The sequence below is a fragment of the Psittacula echo genome (assembly GCF_963264785.1).
Source record: "Psittacula echo genome assembly, chromosome: 2".
NCBI classification, from domain to species: Eukaryota; Metazoa; Chordata; class Aves; order Psittaciformes; family Psittacidae; genus Psittacula; species Psittacula echo.
Genome location: NC_137737.1, coordinates 30,958,115 through 30,981,643, shown reverse-complemented (window position 1 = coordinate 30,981,643; position 23,529 = coordinate 30,958,115). Strand labels below are relative to the sequence as shown.

Below are 23,529 nucleotides of genomic sequence, written 5' to 3'. Positions count from 1 at the left end.
AGTAAGCAGAAAAAACAGGCATCTCAAGCACATGTGTAAGTGTCTGCAGGATTTGGGCCTCAATTCTCATAGTTCTGGTGGTATCAGAGGAGCATGTAGCAAAGGAATACGATTAAAAAATGAGTATAAATGTGAAAAAGATGTAGTGTGATTACTTACTGCATTTTTAATTATGCTGCAGGTAGGCAGGTCAATGAACAGCTCAGTTCTCAATGTTCAGCAGCAGTAATGGTTACAAAAAGGCTGCTGTGTGTGCATATTTACTGCCATTCACCCTCACGGTTTGTTTAGTGTGGAATCACTGTTCATCCTGAAGGCATCCTAAAAGCCAGACATTTGAAGATAATGTAGGCTGGGGGTTTGCTCAACTTGTTTCACACACACCCAGTTGCAGTGTAAATATCTAACTTAGGTACTGCCAGCTGTGCAGTCCCAGCAGGGCAGAAGGTAGCTTGTTTTACCTTGGAGGCAAACTGTGAAAAACATCGATTTTGTACTCTCAAGACTGATCTAGATACTTTTTTAATGAAACTGTTATCCATGGCCTGTTTCACAGAGCAGAAAATGAATGTTAAAATATAGCTGTTGTACCAGTAAGGGATTTATATTCAAATTACCCCAGACAGATATGCAAAGTTGCAAATATTGCATGAAAAGCTGCCAAGGACTAATGCCCTATTTTTAGGAAGTTAAGCATAGAGATATGAATAAAATTGTGATTTGCATTTGAAATTCCCAAGAAAACAGAAGCTGGCTAAAAATGCACGCCATAATTTAAGTGTCAAATGTGCCATGAGCAACTGATGTGTTTTGCTATTTCATAGCAATCTGGATGCATACAGATCAGGTTTAGACCTTAATACTAGGAAGTCCTTTTGATGAACTACATGGTAACCCACCCCCCCACCCCCCCCAAAAAATTAACAGCACGCTGGAACTATTTGTTAGTATAAACCATAATTTTTGTCCACTGCTCAGTACCTAATGGCTGTTTCCATCTTATTGTCAATCTCTGTTCAGACAGGTGGGAGGTCTTCTGCTCAAGGTGAGCATGTAATGACATCTGTTGTGGCTGGAATCACTACTGAGAGGCAATTTCAGGCAGAAATCCTGCTAGCTACCTGGGAGCAGTTTAGTGAAAGGGTTTTTTGGTTTGGTTTTTTTTTCCTGTTGGGAGTGTAATTTTTTCTAAGTCTTTTTCTAATGCTTGCTCAGATTGGTGGAAAGAGTTCCAGGTTACAGTAACCAGTGAAATAAGCATATTCAGCTATTCATAACCTGACCAATGTCAAAAGTTGTTTGTGAGTGGACCAGAATATCCTCTGCAGTGGTTGTGCTCTGGCAGGAGAACCATAAAGCCAAAATGATTAGAAATGAAACTGCCCAGTTACTTCAACAGCGAAGTCCTAAAGTTGCCTTTACCCAATGAGCATCAGGATGTATGTCTGCTCTGGTACCCACGGTCAGACAGGTGGTTACTAGCTTGCATCATGTTCTTCCTTTTCTCCCTCTACTGGATTAATCTTCTTTTATAGACCACTGCAGTAGATATTGGAGGCAGTATTTATTTCAGAGAGACATTCCTTGTAATATTCTTCTCTGCTTTGAAGGTTAATAAAAATCTAAGCGTTTGTCTGCCAATGAGTCCATGCTGTGCCTGTGGTTCAGGCCTATTGACCTGCACTGAGGATTTATACTCCATCACAGCCTACATGTGTACCTTGAGTTTGTGGGAGCAGGATATACTTGCTTATGTCAGAGGCTGCTAGAGAGTAAATGATAACCTACTAATCTTGATTGTTTTCTGAAAGTATTAAGTAATAAAATATCAGGACCACAAGACAGCTTTAAGCTATGTAAATGTCTTGCTTTTCTTTCTATTGCTCTTAGCATATAAAGAGGGGAATTCAAGGGGTTTGAGATCTGGCATTTGGGATCACAGCCGCAACAAATAGTTTAGTTTCAGACCCAGAAACCTAACCCAAACTGTGTATAGTAAGAAGAAACACAAACACAGTGCTAGTGTACACAAGTTAAACTCTACGAAACTGGATTTCTCTTTTAATTAACCTTCACCTGACACGTTCTTCGAGTATTGTTTTCCAAGCTGGATTTTCAGCCTCACTGAAGTCTTTAAACTTGTTCCTCCCATTAAGTCAATATTAACTATTTTATGATGCGGAGCTGGCTTCTCCAGTTATGAAGACAATGTTTGCTAAATTTCTTCTTTTGATGGGTTTATTTTAAATTATTTACCTTGTCACATTCCTACAGATTAGAAACCTTTTGCCTGTGATTTTTTTCTGTTCTTTTCAAGGTCAACTGAGTAGAATTTCACGTGTCAGTAAAAGGTTTGGCCCATATTTTGCACTTCTCTGGGGGGTGCAAATACTTATAGAGAAGAGATTGTGCACATGAGAATAAGAAAGGGGATTATGGTTATGAAGGCAGGATATGATATATTGCACTTACCACAAGATAGGAGTGAACTTGGGCACTTGTTGTAGAGAATCTGATGTTCTTTTGGTTTTCACTATGATATTCTTGCACCAGCCAAGGAGTGTAAGCATAAAGGTTTAACAAAACTTAAAGAACCAAAGCTTTGAAACTTAATGCAGCTTGACTTTCTTTTATCCCTCACCCTTCAGACAAGATCTACAGGTGTGTAGTTAATGAATACTTTCGATAAAACAATGTTAAATTGGCATTCCAAAGCTCTCATTGAGAGGTAAGATGGTGTTAGATGATAGCCATGTAAGACAAGGTGGGCTCTGCCATAGCCAGCTGTGGGCATGTCTTAGTCTGAAACAGCTGTGGAGCTGAATAAGCCTTAAGTGGTTGAACAACATCACATACACCATGAGGTTAGAGTGTGCACACTGGTGGTCACTGCAGAATAGGAGCACTTGTGCACCTTGCTGAGGCCAGAGTTGCTCATGCTTTTCCTCAGGACAAACCTGCATACAAGAAGCAATGGCGGGGAGAGGATAAGCATCATTCTGTGGTGGAGCAACAGAGTAAGGGTTGGATTCAACATCTTTGTCGGTGACATGGACAGTGGGATTGAGTGCGCCCTCAGCAAGTTTGCCGATGACACCAAGCTGTGTGGTTCGGTTGATACGCCGGAGGGAAGGGATGCCATCCAGAGGGACCTCGACACGCTTGTGAGGTGGGCTGATGCCAACCTTATGAAGTTTAACCATGCCAAGTGCAAGGTCCTACACTTGGGTCGGAGCAATCCCAGGCACAGCTACAGGTTGGGCAAAGAAGAGATTCAGAGCAGCCCTGCAGAGAAGGACTTGGGGGTGTTGGTCGATGAGAAAATGAACATGAGCCGGCTTCAGTGTGCGCTTGCAGCCCAGAAAGCCAACCGTATCCTCGGCTGCATCGAAAGGAGCGTGACCAGCAGGTCAAAGGAGGTGATCCTTCCCCTCTGCTCTGCTCTCGTGAGACCTCACTTGGAGTATTGTGTGCAGTTCTGGTGTCCTCAACATGGAAAGGACATGGAACTGTTGGAACAAGTCCAGAGGAGGGCCACGAGGATGATCAGGGGACTGGAGCACCTCCCGTATGGAGACAGGCTGAGAAAGTTGGGGCTGTTCAGCCTGGAGAAGAGAAGGCTGCGTGGAGACCTCATAGCAGCCTTCCAGTATCTGAAGGGGGCCTACAAGGATGCTGGGGAGGGACTATTCATCAGGGACTGTAGTGACAGGACAAGGGGTAACGGGTTCAAACTTAAACAGGGGAAGTTTAGATTGGATCTAAGGAAGAAATTCTTTACTGTAAGGGTGGTGAGGCACTGGAATGGGTTGCCCAGGGAGGTTGTGAATGCTCCATCCCTGGCGGTGTTCAAGGCCAGGTTGGATAGAGCCTTGGGTGACATGGTTTAGTGTGGGGTGTCCCTACCCATGGCAGGGGGGTTGGAACTAGATGATCTTAAGGTCCTTTCCAACTCTAACTGTTCTATGATTCTATGATTGACACCTTAATCTGTCAATGACAGGTGAGGTGAACTGATATGAAGAGTCTGTGGTTTGGAAATCAGCAGCTATGAACAAAGATGCTAAAGCCAAAGAATGAAGAACATGAGGCATGGGTATCCTTTCAGGGCCCCTAATTATTCTTTAGATTATTTCTAATCTAAATAATCTTCAGTATTCCAGCAGTAAAGGATAATAATTGATTATTTTAAAAGTGGTTTCAAACCTGTGTGTGCACTTGTGTATTTATGAGAGGTATGGTTTGAAGTTGCCAGTACGGTTGGATGTCTAGGGTAAAGTGTAGCTAGGCTGGTTTGTATCCCCAAGAGAGCACTGCTATTTTCAGGTGCGTAGGATGAGTTTGTGGGTCTGAGTTCTTGGCAGGTTTGTAAATCTAGGTTTCAAATGTCAGAGCAGCCCAGAAGAGCTAGCCCAGAGCTCTCAGTATGCTGGATTGTAAGGTATAAAGACCCAGTGGAGCAGCCTGACTGTCTGTATAGGGAGAATTATATGAGCAAGGTCCTGTGTATATACCTACCATGGGATTTGTGTGAAATGAATAGTATATGTAGATAAGAACCAGAAGACTCAATGTCTTTTAAACTGTCTTTTGGTTTAAGTCATCTTATCGGGAAACCTTGCTGAAAAGCTTTGGGAGTCCTTGATTATAGTCTCATCTGGCAGGATTTGTTTTCTTTTTGATGCATCACATGAGGATTATCTGTGCAATGGTGAGGTGCCCTGGAAAGCTGCAGCTCAGCCAGCCATATGCTTAGGTAATAATACAATCCAGTTCCAGCACAGCAGTTAGCTGTTGTTCAATACACACTTGGTAATCTTCATGTAAAATTATCAATTGTCATACCACCCAGGCATATGTGTGGCTGTGTGTGGACTCAGCTGCTGCATGGAAGTTTGTCTAAGAAGGAGGAAGGACACCTTCTCTGGAAGGCATTTCTTTGAGACAGAATTTAACTTTTTTTTTTTTCAGCATAAATTGCTTTTTTAAGTACAGATTTTCCCCTTCTGTGCTCTGTGTCATCCTCCAGTCTCTAAGACAAACTGGCTGAAATTAATACATCTTGGGAATGATGTAAGTTGTTCCTAGCAATACAAACGCATTGGTGAACAAATCACCCATGAGTTTGGATTTAGGCTGGATTACATGTAAAGATAATGCCGATTAGTCAATTACTGGAACAACCATTACAGTGTTTGGGTGTTTATACTATAGCATCTACTCTCTCTCTTCACTGAATTTGTTATTCTTTTGTTGAACAGGTTTTAGGGAGCAAGCCAGAGCTTCCCGAGTGTGATGATAATGAAGATGAGCTGGCTGATATTACAAACAGGAGAAGTGCTAAACTATATATGGTAAGTAATTTATTTGCTTATTTAAGTTAGGTACACTCTACAGTATTCATGCGTTCATTTGTTCCTCATGCATGGAGTTGTGGCTTCAGTTACAGAACTGCCTTTGTGTTAGTTGATTTGCAGCCAATGGACAAGTTTCTCAAGGGATGTCAATCAAGACTGCCCAGATAATTTCAGGGGAAAAAAAAAAAAAAAAAGGATTATATCTTGTTTACTCAGGAAACAAGCTAAGCATCGCCTATGAGGCACTCAGTTCAGGTCAAAGAAGAATTAGCTGGTCTTAAATCAGACTATATTTTGTGTCTTCTCGATTTTAACAGTGAGAGTTCTGGTAAGCATACGTGATTAAGTTATTCTTAACAAAGTTTGAAAGGTGGACAGTTACATTATATTTTATATATAAATGCAAAGGAATTTGAGTAAACCTCCTTTCTTTTCCAGTGCCCTTTTCTCCCTTCCTCACCTGCAATAGCTTAACATTGACTAGGACAGTACCGCTGCCAGAAAAGAATTGACACTACATAAATCAGTAATAATTTCATGATTGCAGTCTGTAAAGTTAATAATTTCCCTCACATCATGCTAGGCATACTGCTCTTCCCTAGAAGAGGCATGGAATTTATTCTTTGAACTAGCAATACAGTATCTTACCTGTATACAAAGCTACACTACTGTTAAACAAAACAACCAAAAAAACCCCAAACCAAACTGTCCAAACTATTTCCAGGCCTGTATTTTTATTTTATTTTTTAATTTTTTTCCCCATTGCTTCTCTTTCTTTCATATTCTCCCACTTGAGAAAAGAAGTAAGAAAGTACTTGGAAAAGGGGAATGTTTTAACAATATCTATAAAACACATCCTCCCTCCTCCCAGTAAGAAAAGGTTATTTTATGCTGAAGACTGCACAAAGAGTATTTATTTTACAAGCTTTCAGTAGCATGGAGGTCTGGACCTTTCTGTTCAGTATTTTGTGTTCTGGCTTATGCAGTGAGGTTGCCTTGTGTGACTGAAAAGTCTTTCACTGGCATACAATGTACTTTTTTGTCCTCCCCAGAGTCACTTAAGAGCAAGGATTTGGTCAACAAGTGGCAACACTGACAGCACTAAGTGCTGCTGTATCCCCATGTGTATGACCTTTTAGGTGCCATATACAGTAGCTTTGAGGCTGCTCTGAAGTATGAGAGAGGGTGGGTCCCTCCCTCTGCAGCTCCTGCATCCCACAGACCACAGTAGGATAAAGCCACCTCTCTCCCTGCCTGTAACATGATTCTTCCCCTACTCACATGAGATGCAGGGGTTTACAAGAAGCTTATAGGAGGTGATCATTGTTACAAGGCCATTTTTAGTCCTTGTGGTCTATGTACTGTGTTTAGTTCCCATTAATCATTCCATTCTTGCCAAAAATCTGGCACATATTTAACTTTATAGGAAGGATTGGGGTGGGGGGAAGAGAAAAGCCTGCAGGTATGATCAGCACCACTGTGGTAAGACAAGACTAAAGAGAAATGCTTGCAGTAAATTTTGGAATCCTAGGAACTCAGAAAATTCTGTGAATATCTAATAAATTCCTCTAATCATACCTGTCCTGCTAACAGAGCTCCGTTAGCCAAATTTAAATGTGCTGCAATATAACAGCAAGTGTCAAAGTCAGGAGGCAGGTCTACAGTTAGCCCTCACAATAGGTATAATAGTTGATAATTGTTGTATGCAGTTGCCATCTTGTGCTTCCATAATACAGAAGGTAAGATATAGTGGTATATTTATAATTTATACTTACTAATTAAAGGAAACAAAGACTTTTAGAAAAGTTATTACAAAAGTAATAATAACTTATTTTTAGTAGTAATAATTGGTCTTTTCACCATGCAGGAGAGAATTTTAGAAGGTTTTAAAAACCTACATGAACGTACAGTGGTGGTAGAGGTCACAAAACAGATTCTGTAACAAGCCTTATGTTACAGTTTCCAGTTAACGAATTATATATTATAAATATAGGTATTTATTGTTAATAACAGTGTAGGACTATTTCATTACAATTTTAAATGTTGTTCAGCATGCATGTGTACTTTTGGCTTCATGCAGGTTGCTTGGTATCAGAAGATGACACGTAGAGACTTCACTAGTTCAGCTCAGCATATAGGAGAGGCTGGAGAAAATACAGATTTTTAACTGTCAGGTGTTCACTGAATGAGCAGTTGAATTGGAAGGGGAAAGAAATAGATTTCTTTTAAGAAGTTGTTAGACAGGAATCCAACAAACTCATTAAAATTAATACTACATCTCCCTCTTTTGGATGTAAGATGAAATGAAACAAAATTATCATCAGCCTTCCTCACTTTCCAGCAGCACGCAAATTTCATCTAGCCATTTATATAGGAATGGCAGCTGATCATTGTAGTAATTTTGGGAGCCGAAATTAACTTGGAAATAAAAGCCAGAGTTGCTCTAAATTTGAAATGTTTGCTTCTTAGGTGTCAGATGCAAGTGGATCCATGAAGGTGTCCTTGATAGCAGAGGAAAACCCCTTCTCCATGGCTATGCTTTTGTCTGAGGAGTGTTTCATTTTGGACAATGGTGCTGCAAGGAAGATCTTTGTGTGGAAAGGTAAGAGATCACTTCTCTTGCAAATGCAGAAGCTACACAGATATATCTAAGGAGTTGACACAACACCCTGGGGACACTAGCAAGAATTTAATATTGGCTGGACACAGTACCCTGCACACAGTCTTCCTTGGTGCAGGTGCAGTTCCTTGGTGGGCACAGATTGCTCATTCGGGTAACAGCCTCCAGATCAAGTCTTGTCTGAGGATTCTGGTTATTTCTGAGGTATTTGTAAGCCTGGGTGCCTAAGTGCTTATCTAAGTGGCAGTTACAAAGCAAGCATAAAGAATTCTACAAATTCTATATATTGTCATCAAATCCCTATCTTCTGGGACAAAATCTGGACACGTAAATTTTGATAATGGGTAGATTCCATACATTGCTCCACAGAAGTGTGAAATTACAAGATGAGTGTCTCAGGCATCAACTAAAAGCATAAGTTTGCACATACTTTGATGCTTCTTTCTCTCTTGTGAATATTTCTCTGCAGTATCATCAATGCTTGTAGGAGTGTCTGAAGTTGCTTTGACTAAACATTTCCCAGGAGAATACTACTAATGAGGAATTAGGTCTGTACACCTTGTAGCTGGATTGTTGTGGTGCTGCCATTGCCTCCAGTGCTCAGTATCTCCCCTTTTTCATCTGAGGCACTGTATTAATTATTCTATGGCATTTGTGTTTCTTTTTACCATGTGAATAGCAAATAATTAGTCGATGCATTGATCAAACTGATGAAGTCAGTCCAGGAGGCAGTGTAAGCATTTTTGTTGAAACTTCATTTGCAGCTAGGGAAGCATCCTTTAAAAGAGAGCATTTTGGGAGCATTATGCTCAGATGGCCTAATGTCTACCTAATGTCTACCGTCGATTCCTGGTTTTTACTCTCTACTTGACAGCTTCAAGAAGAACCAAGCCAATAGGATCAGACGTAAAATAAATAAAATACTATTTAGGCCCTTTGAATGTGAACCTATTTGCTCCTCCGTGCATCCTCGCTGTGCTACTGTTGATAAAAATAATGTGTACAGTAATGACCCACATTAGTCTGTGAGTCTCACCTTTGCGCTCGGAGGCTGCAGTTATCATCTCTGCTGGAAATCTTCAGACCAGTAAGCTGAGGAGTGTGAATTACTTTTCTAATAATCTCATTCAGAATGAAACACAATGAATAGCTCATAAGAGCATCTTATTAGACTAAGAGGTCTTTGCAGTATTGTAATTGACAGCCAGCTGGGACACAGACCTGATAGACAATATCATCCCACAGAGATTTCCCGAGATGTCTAATACTGAGCAAGGCAGAAAAAGGAGCAATGGGTGGGGAAGGGCAGTGAAAATTGCACAACCCAGCCAGCCAAAGTGGGAACTGCTTTTACTCAGACTGTGGCACTGCCTGAAGAAGTAAAGGCAGTTCTGGACAGCAGCTTTATTTACCACATTGCAGCCCAGTAAGGAACGTATTCAGAGAAAAGCACCGGGGTGTTCTTGTACCTTGAACCAAGCAGATATTATAAACAGCATTTTTTGGTAGAGGCACACACTTGAAGAAAAAAAAATAATTATAATATCCCCATTTTTATTTTTATTTTAGCTGTTTTCAAAGCCGCTGTTTTGGCCATTCAGCTTACTTGTGAGTCTTCTTGCTCATGCTATGTCCAGCATTTGTGTCTGTTCAAGGCTGAAGCAAGAGCAATGTCAGAGAGAACCTGGCTCAAGGACGTCTTGTTTTTGCAGGATCTGTGAGCTCATTACGCTTTCCCATGTATTGTTGTCCTTCTGTTTTAACCAGGCAAAGATGCTAACCCACAAGAGAGGAAAGCTGCCATGAAGAATGCTGAACAATTCATACAGCAGATGAATTATCCTGCCAACACACAGGTGCGATCTATTTATAAGATGATACCAGGAAAACATGAGCTCTGTTAAAAACTTTGGGTTTAAATCAGCAAAAAATATTTTAAGGGCTTGTAAGACATAAGGGCAGTATTTCACTAACAAGTAACTCAAAAAAGTTTCTGTTTGAGTAACTGTGTCAGCTTTGTTTTCCTTCCATTTCATGTGTCTTCCTTCATTTCAGATTCAAGTCCTTCCAGAAGGAGGCGAAACACCAATTTTCAAACAATTTTTTAAAGACTGGAAGGATAAAGATCAAAGTGATGGCTTTGGCAAAGTGTATGTCACAGAGAGAGTGGCTAAAATTGAGCAGATTGAATTTGATGCTACCAAGTTACATGAGTCTCCACAAATGGCTGCCCAGCACAACATGGTAGATGATGGTTCAGGGAAAGTAGAGGTAATTTTTGTGTTGTGTTAAATTGCATCTCACCTACCCAGTGTAGTCTGTTACCTGTAATGGGACAGGCTGCTACCCTATGTTTTGCTATTTACAGTGTTGCATAGAGTAATGCTACATTAGTGGCAGTGTTACTTCTATCATCAGAAAACATATTTTGAAGTAGAAATGGAATCTCTACACAATACCTGTTAAAGATGTACTTTAAATATGATCCTTAGCCTAAGGAAAGACTTCTGGCTTATATCAGCTTGAAATCTGGAATGGGAAGACTTGCCCTTGGAGTCAAAAAATTCAATTCTGTTTCTTTATGTATGTATCCAGTCTGCTTTCTAGAAGAACCTTCTTTGTCCCTGTTGTGTTTCTCAGGTAGCCTGGATTTGGAGAGAAAAAAATGACTGTACAGTCTTTCTAGATCTACCCATATCCCACTGCAGAAATATCTTTGGACTACACAGGGCTGGTTTGGCATTTTAGCAACACAGCCTGTTGAATACAGGTCTGCATGTTGGGATTCCAGAAGAAAAAGAAGAGATAAATACCTACAGTCTCATTGCTATATTTTCTAGGTTTCTAACCTCATTCTTGGGATGGTCCGTAGGCTTAAGCCAAAGCAGCTTTGATCTGCAGCATTTTTTGATTTATAATTTTAGTAGTATGTTTTTGGAGAACAGTTGTTAACTGAACTGGGCTGTAATGAATCAAATAGGAAGAAATCTGCATAACTGTGTGCTATCTGACTGCAGTGTGCCTCTCCCAGATTATATGGTAGTACTGTGATGAATCACAATGTTGTGCCATTCATGTCATATTGTCATCTTAAGTTCTTAAAGTAAGTTCAACATAGCATTATGAGACGATCATGTGGCATTAAAGCATCAGACAAAGAAAAGTGTACTGCGTTGGCTTGTTGATGGTCATTATTCATTCATTCAGTGGGTGCAGGGTGTATCTATCTACTTCATGAGGAATCCTTCCTGGGTTTATTCCATAATACTTGGGAACAGAAACAAAGGTCACTCAAAGGGATGACACAGTGAATTGCTTCTTGCAGAGTCTCAGGATGAAGTGCAGCATACTCCAATGATATCTCTGTTTCCCCAGATCTGGCGTGTGGAAAGCAGTGGCAGAGTTCCTGTGAGACCTGAGACTTATGGACAGTTCTATGGTGGCGACTGCTACATTATCCTCTACACTTACCCTAAAGGACAGATCATCTACACGTGGTGTGTTTGGTTGGCTTTGCACAAACCTCCAGAATGTGGATATTTTTTTATGCTGATTTTATGTCCTTTTCAGTAGAACCACATGTAAATGCAAGATTGTTTACTGTGCATTTGTTATGCAGTATAAGTTCTGGATCATTTTGAAACTGGACTTAACCACTGTCTTTGTCTTTCTCTCTTAGGCAAGGAGCCCATGCTACAAAAGATGAACTGACTGCGTCTGCATTTCTGACAGTTCAGCTAGATCGGTTATTGAACGGTCAGGCTGTGCAGGTTAGTGTCTTTTGGATAAAATTCAACACAGCATGCAAGATATGCCAATTTCTATAGGAACTGAAAGGAGAAGGTAGTGTTTGAAGACTGAGAAAGTTAACTGCTCACAATCTATATTAAGCCAAGCACCCTGGGCTCCTTTTAAAGTCACTGGAGATTCCCCATTTGAATCATTCTTTCTGAATGTGGATATTCAGAAGAACACAGATATAACACAGCCTAAAACTGCCTTTTCTTTCCTTTGACTTTCACAATCTGCAAATTAGGTTTTGGTCCTGCGTAGACTTACAGATGCTGTACATGGTCAGCAGAGACCAGATGATAAGATCCTCCCAGAGCAACTCACCCTGAAGCAGGTGTCTGACAGGGTGATACCACTGTGGAGCTCCCATCTCCTTTTGATTATGGAGGAAGCTGTGATATTTAGCCCAGACAAGACACCTGACTTTTAGTGGGCCAAAACTGGGAGATATGAAAGCCACATGATGCTGAGCAACCTGGTCTAGTGAGAGGCGTCCCGGCCCATGGCAGGGGGTTTGGAACTAAATGATCATTAAGGTCCCTTCCAAACCTCACTGTTCTACGATTCTATGATATGATGAACTGTGTGACAGCATCTGGCTTGTGCCTGCCTTACCGAGGAACATAACTTAGGTTTTCCCATCCTGTAGTGCTTGCAGAGCCATGAAAGCAGGATACACACCCTCACTTGCAGAAGTAGGGTGTGCAAGTCAAGGTGCAGGACACTGATAGCTAACAGGTGTGAGGAGATAAGCTAGTCCTAGCATGACTAGGGTGTCTGCTTTCGTCACTAGTGAGGAGTGGTGAGTAGGTGGAGAGGTGAGAGGTCTCCTCCTTTCACAAGAAAGCTAAACCTGCAAGAGAACAAGGGACAGAGGTTTTCTAAGCAGTCAGAGTTCTGTGATTGCCATTTCTTAATTACCAAAGTAAAAGGCATCCCCCACCCACTAACATACAGTTAATCTAGATGGCAGACTATACTTTTAGCCATTAATCAGTACTGATTTATGATTGAAATTATATTAAGGAAGGATTAGAACACTTCTAGGTAATTACTGCATGAAATATTCCTAACATGTGTTCCATATTTGGACAGAGTCCAGCACAATGTGGGCCAGCCTCATACCTAAGGCCAATACTAATACTACAGTAATAATAATATTACTACTCTGAACTGCAATAGTAATGTGCTAAAAAACTCTATTAAGAAGAAGATCTATCTCAGAGCAATGGACACGATACTTAAAAGCACTTTTAGCCTGAAATAAATTTAGGAATGTATATATGTGTGTATATATGTATGTGTATATACACACACGCATATGTGTGCATTTGTATGCATGTACATAGCTACCTAGATTATATTGCCTGTGCTTAACGTCTGTATTAGCATTATTTCAAAGGTTTAAACGTACTACTTTGTGGTCACTAGATGGCACTACAGTACAAATGACTAAAAAGTCATTCTTCCCTATTTGTTTTGCAAGAATATGTTTCCTTCAGGGTTTTTTTGGTGGCTTGTTTTGTTTTGTTTTGTTTTGTTTGGTGATTAGGTTTTTTCCCCATCTGTAAAATCCTGCTGCAGTTTGGCATACACACAAGTGTATGTGTTCCAGGGTATCCTCGTCAGGCAGCTGTTGTGGTCTCTGCAGTAGAAACACTTGTTCCTGCTGCCCGGCATGACCACTGCTGCCCGGCATGACCGCTGCTGCCCGGCATGACCGCTGCTGCCCGGCATGACCACTGCTGCCCAGCTGCCCCAAGCCTCACCAGGCAGGGCTAAAGGGCTGGAGCTCTCCATTTCTCCTCTGTTGGCTATGCAGCATACCTCATTCCCTTTTTCCTCTTTCTTTCTGGGACTGAAAGGCAGATAGTCACAGCCCTCCACCTTGACAGGTGGTATTGATACAAAGGAAGAATAAATATTTGTATACAAATAATTTTTATCATACATTAACCTAAAAATATCTATTCTTCATAGCTCAATGTTTTTTTGAGATTGAAATAACATTTTTTGCATCTGTAATATAAGTTTATTTTTGTCATCTATGTTACCTGCTAGATAGATTTATGCTCATTTTTTCACCCTCTTGTGGATAAAATACACATAGAAATAATGAACAGGATGAATACTCATTCTGTTCTGCTTAAATACAGGGCACCTAAACTTCATGATAGTTCTTCAGTCACTCTATAAAATGCTATGAAATGACAGTTCTTTTGAAAAAGAGTAATTTTCTCATTATAGTAGATAGCAGCTGCTTTAATCAGCTAAACATTATGTTAGAAGGTTGAATCTTGTCTTTGTGTCAGCATGATTGACAAAAAAAGTCTCACAAATGCTCTAACTTTAATGTGTCTGGAACTATATTTTTAGGTCTTCTTTGCTTGCCACTTCTCCCTCATGCTAACATACTTCACATTATTGGCTAACATCCCCTGCGCTATTCAACAAAGACCAAAAATAACTACCTGTGTCCTTTTGTTTCTTTTATTGCATTTCTTTATGTATGTACAGATCCGAGTCAGCCAAGGCAAAGAGCCTGCACATTTACTGAGCTTGTTCAAAAACAAACCACTTATTGTCTACAAGGATGGGACATCCCGGAATGAAGGTCAGAAACATGCTCCACCGACACGACTCTTCCAAATCCGCAGGAACCTTGCAGCTATTACTAGGATTGCGGAGGTAAGGTCACCTGCTAGATAAATCAACTGTTCTCCATGGGAAATGGTATGGCTGCCACAGCCTCTCTGAGTAGTCTTGTTGGGTAGTCACATCTAGTAGGAATGCAGAATTCAAAATCAAATCCACTGCCCTAAGTGACCAATCCATGTAATAAATCAAAGAGAATATGCTGTAACTGGCTGCAACCAATCTACAGCTTTCAGAGGAAACTGTAAGAAAATGTGTAGAGAAGAGTCAGCTGACAAAGAATAGACAAGAATCAGCAATCCTTATGAGATAGTCTTTCCCACTGCCAAACAGTCCTAAGTTTTCCCCTTCAAGTAGGTTCCCTGTCTCAGGTTAAGTTCTGTAACTTATATCAGTATAAATCTAGGGAAAATTTGAAGGAAAAAAGCATAGCTGATTAAGATCTATCTACACAGTTTATATAAACATGCAAAATAGTGATTACATTATTTGAAAATATGAAGAATTAAACAGTTTCTTTTTTGATCTAGGTTGATGTTGATGCAATGTCTCTAAACTCTAATGATGTCTTTGTTCTGAAACTGCCAAACAACTCTGGCTACACCTGGGTAGGAAAAGGATCAAGCAAAGAAGAGGAACATGGAGCTCAATACATTGCTAGCATTCTTAATTGCCAGACTGCTAAGACTAATGAAGGCCAGGAACCTGGTTAGTATGAGGCCACATGGTTGCTAATAGGTAGCTAAGAATGTAGGGCGCTGCATGGAAATACAGCCTGAATGGGGTTTTGTGATCATATATATTTTGTAGCCAGAATTATATGCTCACTTTTTTCCTTTTAAAATCCAACTTGACATATACTATGGAGATCCATCCAGAACTGGCTGATGCATGAGCAGTATGATGCCCTGGAAGTCTGTAGGACAGTTAGCAGGAGCTGCAGAGGAATGTGGTCCTTCCTTTACCGCAAGTGCCTAGGAGGGGAGAAAGACATAGTGCATTGCTCTTTCTAGGTCTGCAAGTGATATTTTCATTACTGTTTTGACAAACTGTGAGAAGAACTATAGGAAAATGCACTCATCTTTGAGACAGCACAGATATTGTTTGGGGATTCTTGAAATGTATCTAACAAGCTAAAACATCAAATATTAAATCCACTGCTGAATAAATTACATACTGTGTATTTCAGATGAATTCTGGAAAGCACTTGGAGGTAAAAAAAAGTACCAGACGTCATCACAACTCTTGACAAAGGCTGAAGATCACCCCCCTCGCCTGTATGGTTGTTCTAACAAGACTGGCAGATTTACTGTGAGTATATGAGGGATACTTTCTTCTCTGTTTAATTGTATCATTTCTGGTATATTTTGCTTTGGGACATCAGACATTAAATGAATCTGGGGATCTGGCTTAGTTAGCTGTGCTTGACAAGAGCTGGAGAATTGATGTTTCATGCTTTAAATCAATCCAAATGCAATGGATGGACAGAAGAATGAATAATGCAGAAGTCTGCACACAGAGCCTGCTCCAGTCAGGGACTAGAGGCCTGCAGAGGCAAAGAGATGAGGTGTTTGCCCAGTTGAAAGCAATAGTATTCTTGCACAGCATTGCCAGACTGCTTTCACTGAGAAAGTGCAGGTCAGTGCCTTTCCCCTTAATGTGTTTGATCGTGGTGGTGAGGAAATGTTCCTTGCCAAAAATCCCTAGCAGTCTGAATTTTTCCATGGAGATTTAAGACATGAAATTATGCGTCTGAGGTATAAACGTATGCTTAAGAGATAGGAAAACCTAGTTCCTTAGCAGAAATACCCAAAAGTGGGCACTGTGTATTAAGCCTGTGATTCAGGCTTTATTACTGTATTCTGGGAGGGCAACACTGTGTCACTGTCTGGCAAGGATCTACTAATTTTTAGGTAGGGGACATAGTTTGCCACCATCTCTGCAGTCTCCTTAAAACGCATCCCATTCATTTGAAAAGGGATAAAACAAATAGGAACTTTTAATAAGGATTACTTTTTAATAAGAGTAGTAAAGTGTATTCTCCTAACAAGCTTTTAAAACACTCCTGTGAAATACAGGAACAAATCTCTCTGTAAATAGTATTCTGGCAGCTATGCACTTGTTTGGGTTTTGTTTTAAATTCCCTCCAAATTCTGTGTGAAATCCCCTCTTTCCTGAAGCATTTCTCTAGTTAACATAATCATCACTGTTAGAGCTCACCAGAAGAGGTAGGTCAGATCACTCTGACCTTCTGGCACTGTAACACAGGGTGGAGGAAAGGAGTACCATCTGCTCACTGTCTCTTCAGCGCTCCTACATGACCAAGCATAGCCACACCCTTGACAGTCCTTTAAAAGTAGAGGGCTGACCACTAGCTACATTGCTATCTTTCCTTCTCACACAGAATAGTACTAAACTGCTTTCCTATCTCCCTGCACATCCTTGGAAGAAGCAAACAGTCTGCATTTCCTCTGGGGACTAAGCCTTGAGGTGCCTTAGTCAACTGTAATATCCCACTGTCAAGTGACTGGAAAACTTGCTTGGGTGTGTATTTCATCACTGAGCTCACCCGCTGCAGACCAATGCAATTTCTTTCCCTTATAAATGAATGTAAGCTGCAGGAATACATCAGCAGGGATCAGCTGATTGATTTGCTTGGTACAAGGTGCTCTATGGGAATTTCCCTGTCGCCGCCTTCTGTCAGACCTCAGTCCCAACTTAACAACAGTCACAATTACGATGTAAACCTCTGCCCCTCCTGAGGATATCCTATCAATCCTGACAAACTTTGAGCTGATTTTATCGGATATGCAATTATGTGATTTGTTTCCTTTCAGAGAAACACCCTTGACACATTCATCAAATCAGTTTAGGGCTTGATCCTTTAGGAGCAAAAAGAATTGCGCAGCGGCTTCTAGCCTTACCCTCTTAAAAGTATCTTTGGTCTGTGCAAAATCAGAATATCTTAATAAATTATGAAAAAAAACCAAAACCAAGCCAAAACATAATGTCCTTTTCAGATTGAGGAGGTCCCAGGAGAATTCACTCAGGACGATTTGGCTGAAGATGATGTTATGTTGCTGGATGCTTGGGAGCAGGTAAGCTGTGTCCTTGACCACTGCTTTTCATGGTAATGAGGATAATTTATTCCTTACCACTTAGATCATAAGATGCGAGGAAAAATAATCTTTTGAGAATGGAAGAGGGTTTGTTTTCTTTAAATTATACCAGAGGGAGCTATATTTTTTGAGCTACACGATGTGCTAGTGTGAACACACACGAGTGATTTTCCAAGCATCATGTAGGATCATGGCAGGCACTCCCCATTAAAACCAATGGATGCTGCAAGAGTATGAGCCCCTGAAAGGCTCTCAGTAATGTTCTTGACTTTATCAATAAAGTTTATTGATTTTTAAAAAGGAAAATTATTGCATAAAAGGTATTCAGAAGCCACAAAATCCATTTAGCAGCAGCACCTTCAAAAGGTTTTATTAGAGAAGGGGACAAAGACTAAACCCTTACATGGATTTCTTCAGATGAACTGAGTGGAGTTTGGCAGAAACAATCTCTGTCATTTTCGCAGGTTCACTGAAAACTGAGAAAGTTGAGAGCTTTTTGGATGACTTGTAAACTTACTTGGGGGTGCATAGAGCACATCTGTTTCTTACAGTATATTCTCTACCCTTCCTCTTCCCTTGGAGGAAAGTGGGGAGGAAGCCACAGATCCCATGCTTTGTGTTCTTCAGCCTAATCCTTAAGGAAAAAAAGGCTGAGGTTTTTGGAAATGAGAAGGAATGTCCAAGGTTCACATATGAAGGAGTGATGGGACAAGGTGGGTCGAAAGCAGCTGGGACATAGTGACTCGGGTAAGAAGGAAGGAAATCTGAGACACAGAGCTGGTCTCCAGAAGGATCCTTGACAGGAAAAAAAAAACCAACCAACCAAACAACTACGTGGGGACTGCAGACTGAGGCTTCTGATTTCCTTGTGAGACTAGTTCTGTCCTCTGAAATCTCACCACTCTCTTGACACTGGAAGTATGGACCTTTATGCACTGTGGTGAAGGGAACTGTAATTACCTTTTCTGTGGATTTTAGAGGATAGAACTACGATCTCTCGCAAGGGAAAAAAATAATATCAATTGTGGTTTGTGACAGCTGTATATCTCTGCAATCTTTTTATAGTGTATATTCTTTCTCCTGGTGGAATCAACTGTTTTGTACTTTACCTGCTGTACACAACATCCTTGTAACAACATGGGAGCTATATCTTTCCTCTGTTTGCAGGTTTTTGTCTGGATTGGAAAGGATGCTAATGAAACTGAGCGACAGGAATCCGTTAAATCTGGTAAATCAAATCAATTTGGAAGAATTTTGAGTGAAGTAGCATCAATATTACTTAAAGAAGTGAAAAAGATGATTTAGAAGAAATCTAGTTATGTTTACAGTGTTTAAAGGAGTTACTGAGCTTATTAGGATTTAATCCTGGAGAAAATTATTTTCTCCTTCAAATGTGCTTTAAAACTAATTTTATCTTTATTATCTGTAAGCATATGAAGGGTAAAATTAATCAAGATAGTATTATTAGGCTGCAGAGCTTTTTAAAGAATATACAGGAGAGCTCCATGAAAAGAAACTGCACTGAGAAGAGAAAGAATTGGAAAGGAGATACCTGTAGCTGTGCCCTACACTAATTTATACAGTCAAAGGCATGCCAACAAATCCTCAAGTCCTTCCCCTGCCACCCTTCACTGAGTTTAAATTAGGAGGAGGAAATTCCAACTGCAGAACAAAGCATGACAACTCATGTGGAGTGCACCTCCTTGGAAAATCATATATTCTCTCCAGTGTGATTTCACATAGCTGAGCTCTTCTGGCAAAGTTTGTGCTAAAAACACTTGCAGGTATTTCCCTGGAGCATCTGGGGTTACCTGACTGTGTTTCTGATCTGTATGGATGTCACACTGTGATGTTAAGGGAAACTATACTGGCTTTTACATAAGAAAAGCAGGAACGAAGCTTGTGCATCTACACAGCATTAGCAGGTTGGTTTTTTTCCTATTCAGGAGCCAAAACTCAGCTGTGTGGCAATGAACCAATCAAAGCAACAATCCCTCTGTTTCAACCTTGTGGAAAATTCTTTCACTGGCAGCTGGGAGAAATCAGCAATTACATGAACATTTCATTGCCTTTGAAATAATTTAATTGAATACTCTGTTATAGTAGACCTGGGTTCCTTCAGTAGGGATTTTAATGTACTTCTTATACCAAAGGAATGAACTAATATATTACATGTTATATTTCCTCTCTGGTTTTAGCCAAACGCTATATTGAAACAGATCCTTCTGGCAGAGATAAGAGGACCTCCATTGTCATCGTGAAGCAGGGGCACGAACCCCCAACATTCACAGGCTGGTTCCTGGCATGGGACTCCAACAAGTGGAAGAACTGATCTATCCAAGGAGGCTCCAGCTTCAAGCCAAAGAATGATCAGAGCCCAGCTACTTTCTGGTATTTTTAAGCATAAGCTTATGCAACAATATGAAGCCCCTGTTGATACGCTTTCCTGAGCTTTGGTGTCTTTCTGTGGATAAGGTAGAAATTCTTAGCACTGGAAAAGATAAATAATAATTGAAAATTTGTCAAATTGGATGAGTGGGGCTTTTCTTGTAGTAAATGTGGAAAGTGCTGCCAATGCTTTGTTTAAGCTATTGATTCTTCAAACAGAAGCTGTGGGTCAGTTTATTTTAATGGACTAAAATAGGCTACAATTTGCCTTCACTTGAAAATATAAACTAATGCCACAGAAATTTCTTTAGATTGAGGTCAGCATAACAATGTGCAGAATTAGGCCTGATAAAGCACTAATTCTACATCTTTTGCAAGGTTAGGACTAGACCTGGTTTACTTATTAGGCCAAAGTATTGCCACACTCAGGTAAAATTTCAGATGATGCCTGATCCAGAGGGGGAGATGTGTCTTACGGGGACAAATAAGGGTTACAGGGGACAAATAAGGGGTGGGTACGTTAAGAAAGCTGTGCTTAACATGTTTGTCTTTTTAGTACATATATATATATTTGGAGCTTTGGACTGAATGGCTGTAAGAATATGGAGTCAACAAAGGGGTTTTTTTAGGGACTGTCTAGCTCATTGTAGTGAATTTCTTTAGACTATCTCTGGGAACCACCTCCAGCTCCAGCAGGTCTTTTTAACCAAAGCTCTTAAACACATTCCTAGAGTACTAGTGCTTTTTTGTGGAAGCAGAAAAAGTGACAGCTTCAAAATATGTACTCTGCCTTAACCACACTGAACTTAAGCCATACTTTTGTCAGTTGCCTTACTCAGCAGTACTCAGTACTTTTCCAGCATGCAGACTGCTCACCTTGTCAGGTGCAGGATGTGTTTCTAAGTACATCAAGCATGAGGAAACCCCTTGTTCCAATAGCATTCCACATCCTGGGAATTTGGAGTGTGAGTACACACCATAGAATATAGCCTTTTCTCTCAGGTAGTTTTTTGGGCTTTTTTTATTCTGGTGAATCTAAGCATACATTTTCAAAGTGGTTTTTATTTGTAATTTAGTCAAAAGACTCTACATAAGGACAAGTGGGAAAAATTCTGCTTAAAATCTTTAGCACTGCTATGATAACTTACCCTACAATGCTTGTTTTAAACAACAGTTTGTACAGTTTTATATCATGTCAATGTGGCTTATTAATGAAGGCATTTCAGTGGTTTTATTACTCTTGTAAGCTAGGATGGAAAGTGAAATTTAAGACATTTTTGTATTTTAACATGATTGATTTTGAATCTGGGTAATGCAAAAGAGTGAATTTAGTCTGAGCTTATAATGAATATCAATGACAAAAGAATTGTGAAGCTAAGAGATCAATTACAGGAGTTTGTTAGCTTTAAACATTTGTCTAAATTTCTGCTGATATGATTGGGCTGTATCTGAGTGCAATTTCATTTAAAATAAAATACAAAAAACAGTATTCTATTTGCCAAGCTGATCTTCCCCTCTTTGACATCTTGTTGCTTCCACTGATATCTAGCAAAGCTTCCTAAAAATCCCAGTAGGTACCTTCCTTTTTAGATGGACCATGCAATGAGAAATTACTTGGTTTCACTTTGATGCTATTTTACCCAATGTAGCGTTAACTCTTCCCAACAACTTCAAATGTACAAACCTGAGTGAAAATCATAGGACTGGGTGCTTTTTACCTTGGGATTTCACCTTTAAGAAAAACTACCATTGTTGCTATCAAACTCTTTGGCTTTGTAACATTCTGCTTGTAAAAATGATTGTCTATGAGAATATTTGATAAACCAGGAGGAAATAGGTGGATGTCTGTTTTTAAAGGATAGGTCTTGCTTTATATTTATGAGTGGATAAGATGTCCTCCTGCTGAAGGAACACAAAGACCTTTTCTGTTCCTCAGCTACTGTACTTCATGCAGCCACTGGGCAGCCTGTAATTATCTGATGGTTGTATTCGAGACATACATATGATTCTTCTCATTTTTCAAAAGTAACAGTTATAGTAGCTTCTTAATCAAGGATTAGACAAGATTTGCCCTCCTTGTACATAACCATCTTCTGGAACACTGTGGGCTCTGAACTGGTGCAGTCTTCCAGCATATTCTGCAGCACTGTGAAAGACTTTTCAGTTCACTCACACAGGACAGAGGAGCTTTTGTGGACTCCTGGCCTGGGCATTTGAGTTTACAATACATTGTACTGGCACGTTGATTACTGATGTTGAGAAGAGCATTGAAAGCTCATAACGGACCAGTGTTCTGCACTGGGCTTTAAGCACAACAGCTGCTAGCAACATTGTTCTTGGGTTTACTTGCTACAGAGGAAGTTTATTTTTCATACATGTATGTGCAGTACACACAAAGATGTATTTCTTTCTCTCTCTCTCTCTGAAGAAGGAGAGAGAGGGAGAACAGACAGCATGGACTATGAGTGCTTGGAACTATTAAAGATGAAGCTGTTTTCAAGAAAATACTAAAGCATATAACTGTACGAATACATAGCAAACCTATCTCCCTTTTTTTCAGAATAAATAAAAAGTACAGATGTATAAATCTCAGTCAAGAATAAGCTATTTCTTGCATCATCATCACACAATAATAATATATATCCACTCTATTTGTAATGGCAAAATTAAACCCTGAGTTAGCGGTTTCATTATGCTACCGAACAGCAAGCATTCGTATGTTCTCTTGGTTGTAAATACAGCATCATTTTTCCTCTTTGTTTTATAGAATTTCATTGCAGCACAAAACCACTAGGAAACCTTGTAGACAACAGGACATCATAATACTATATAGTATTGGTAGTGTACATAAAATAGCATAATGTTAAAATATAACTACAGATTGTACACAGGAGAGGAGCCAGCCTCTGGAATCACTGCTGTAAATATCCATTTTGACCACAGCACATAGTACTATCGAGCATCAGATCTGCTATAAATGGTCATGTTAATTGCAGCTAAATTCAATTGAGCAGTTTGATCTCTTGCCACTTCAGACACACATAGGCTTCACCTGCAACAACAAGAAAATGATGGTGGGATTGTAGTACTGTTCCTCGGAGGAGAACTAAGGAATCATACAGGAAATAATTTGCTGACTGGACTACAGAATGAGACATCTCTATAGGCTACAGGAACACTTCTCATTATAAACTTTTCAGTCTTTTTGTAGTCTTCATTTTTACTGGATCTAAAAAGGAGAAGAAAAAAAAAAAAAAACAAAACCCAAAACCAAACCCAAACCAAAAACCCAAAGAAAGAAAAAGCCCAAAACAAGCCCATTATTTCCATGGGCTGAAGTTGAAGCTTTACTTCAGAGTACAGTCACTCCCTCAGTATCCCACTGAACTTGTGCCTTTGTGGCTTAATCGAGCCAAGTATAAGTATATAAGACAAAAATTATTATGTCATAAAATCAGAGTTAGATAATACTCTAATGTGCTGACATTCCAAGTCCTTGCTTTTTCTTTTTATTGTCTTTAGATACAGTAATAGTACACATTTCCCTCCTTATGGCTGGGACTTTTGCTGCTAAAATCAAAAGAACTTCTGATTTAAT

General features: G+C 39.9%; 1 protein-coding gene across 1 annotated transcript in view; it reads left to right on the top strand.

Moving 5' to 3' along the window:
- SCIN (scinderin) overlaps positions 1–19,906 on the top strand; it is a gene marked incomplete at its 5' end in the record, with an annotated part of 46,836 nt that extends 26,930 nt beyond the window's left edge. The window contains 12 exons of the mRNA XM_080611441.1: positions 5,262–5,354; positions 7,827–7,959; positions 9,745–9,833; positions 10,033–10,248; positions 11,353–11,474; positions 11,657–11,747; positions 14,287–14,457; positions 14,955–15,132; positions 15,614–15,735; positions 17,445–17,522; positions 18,711–18,771; positions 19,742–19,906. Of these exons, the coding sequence (XP_080467567.1) occupies positions 5,262–5,354; positions 7,827–7,959; positions 9,745–9,833; positions 10,033–10,248; positions 11,353–11,474; positions 11,657–11,747; positions 14,287–14,457; positions 14,955–15,132; positions 15,614–15,735; positions 17,445–17,522; positions 18,711–18,771; positions 19,742–19,875 (1,488 nt within the window). The 3' untranslated portion in view covers positions 19,876–19,906. The remainder of the gene's footprint in view (positions 1–5,261; positions 5,355–7,826; positions 7,960–9,744; positions 9,834–10,032; positions 10,249–11,352; positions 11,475–11,656; positions 11,748–14,286; positions 14,458–14,954; positions 15,133–15,613; positions 15,736–17,444; positions 17,523–18,710; positions 18,772–19,741) is intronic.
- Between the last annotated feature and the right edge of the window lie 3,623 nt (positions 19,907–23,529).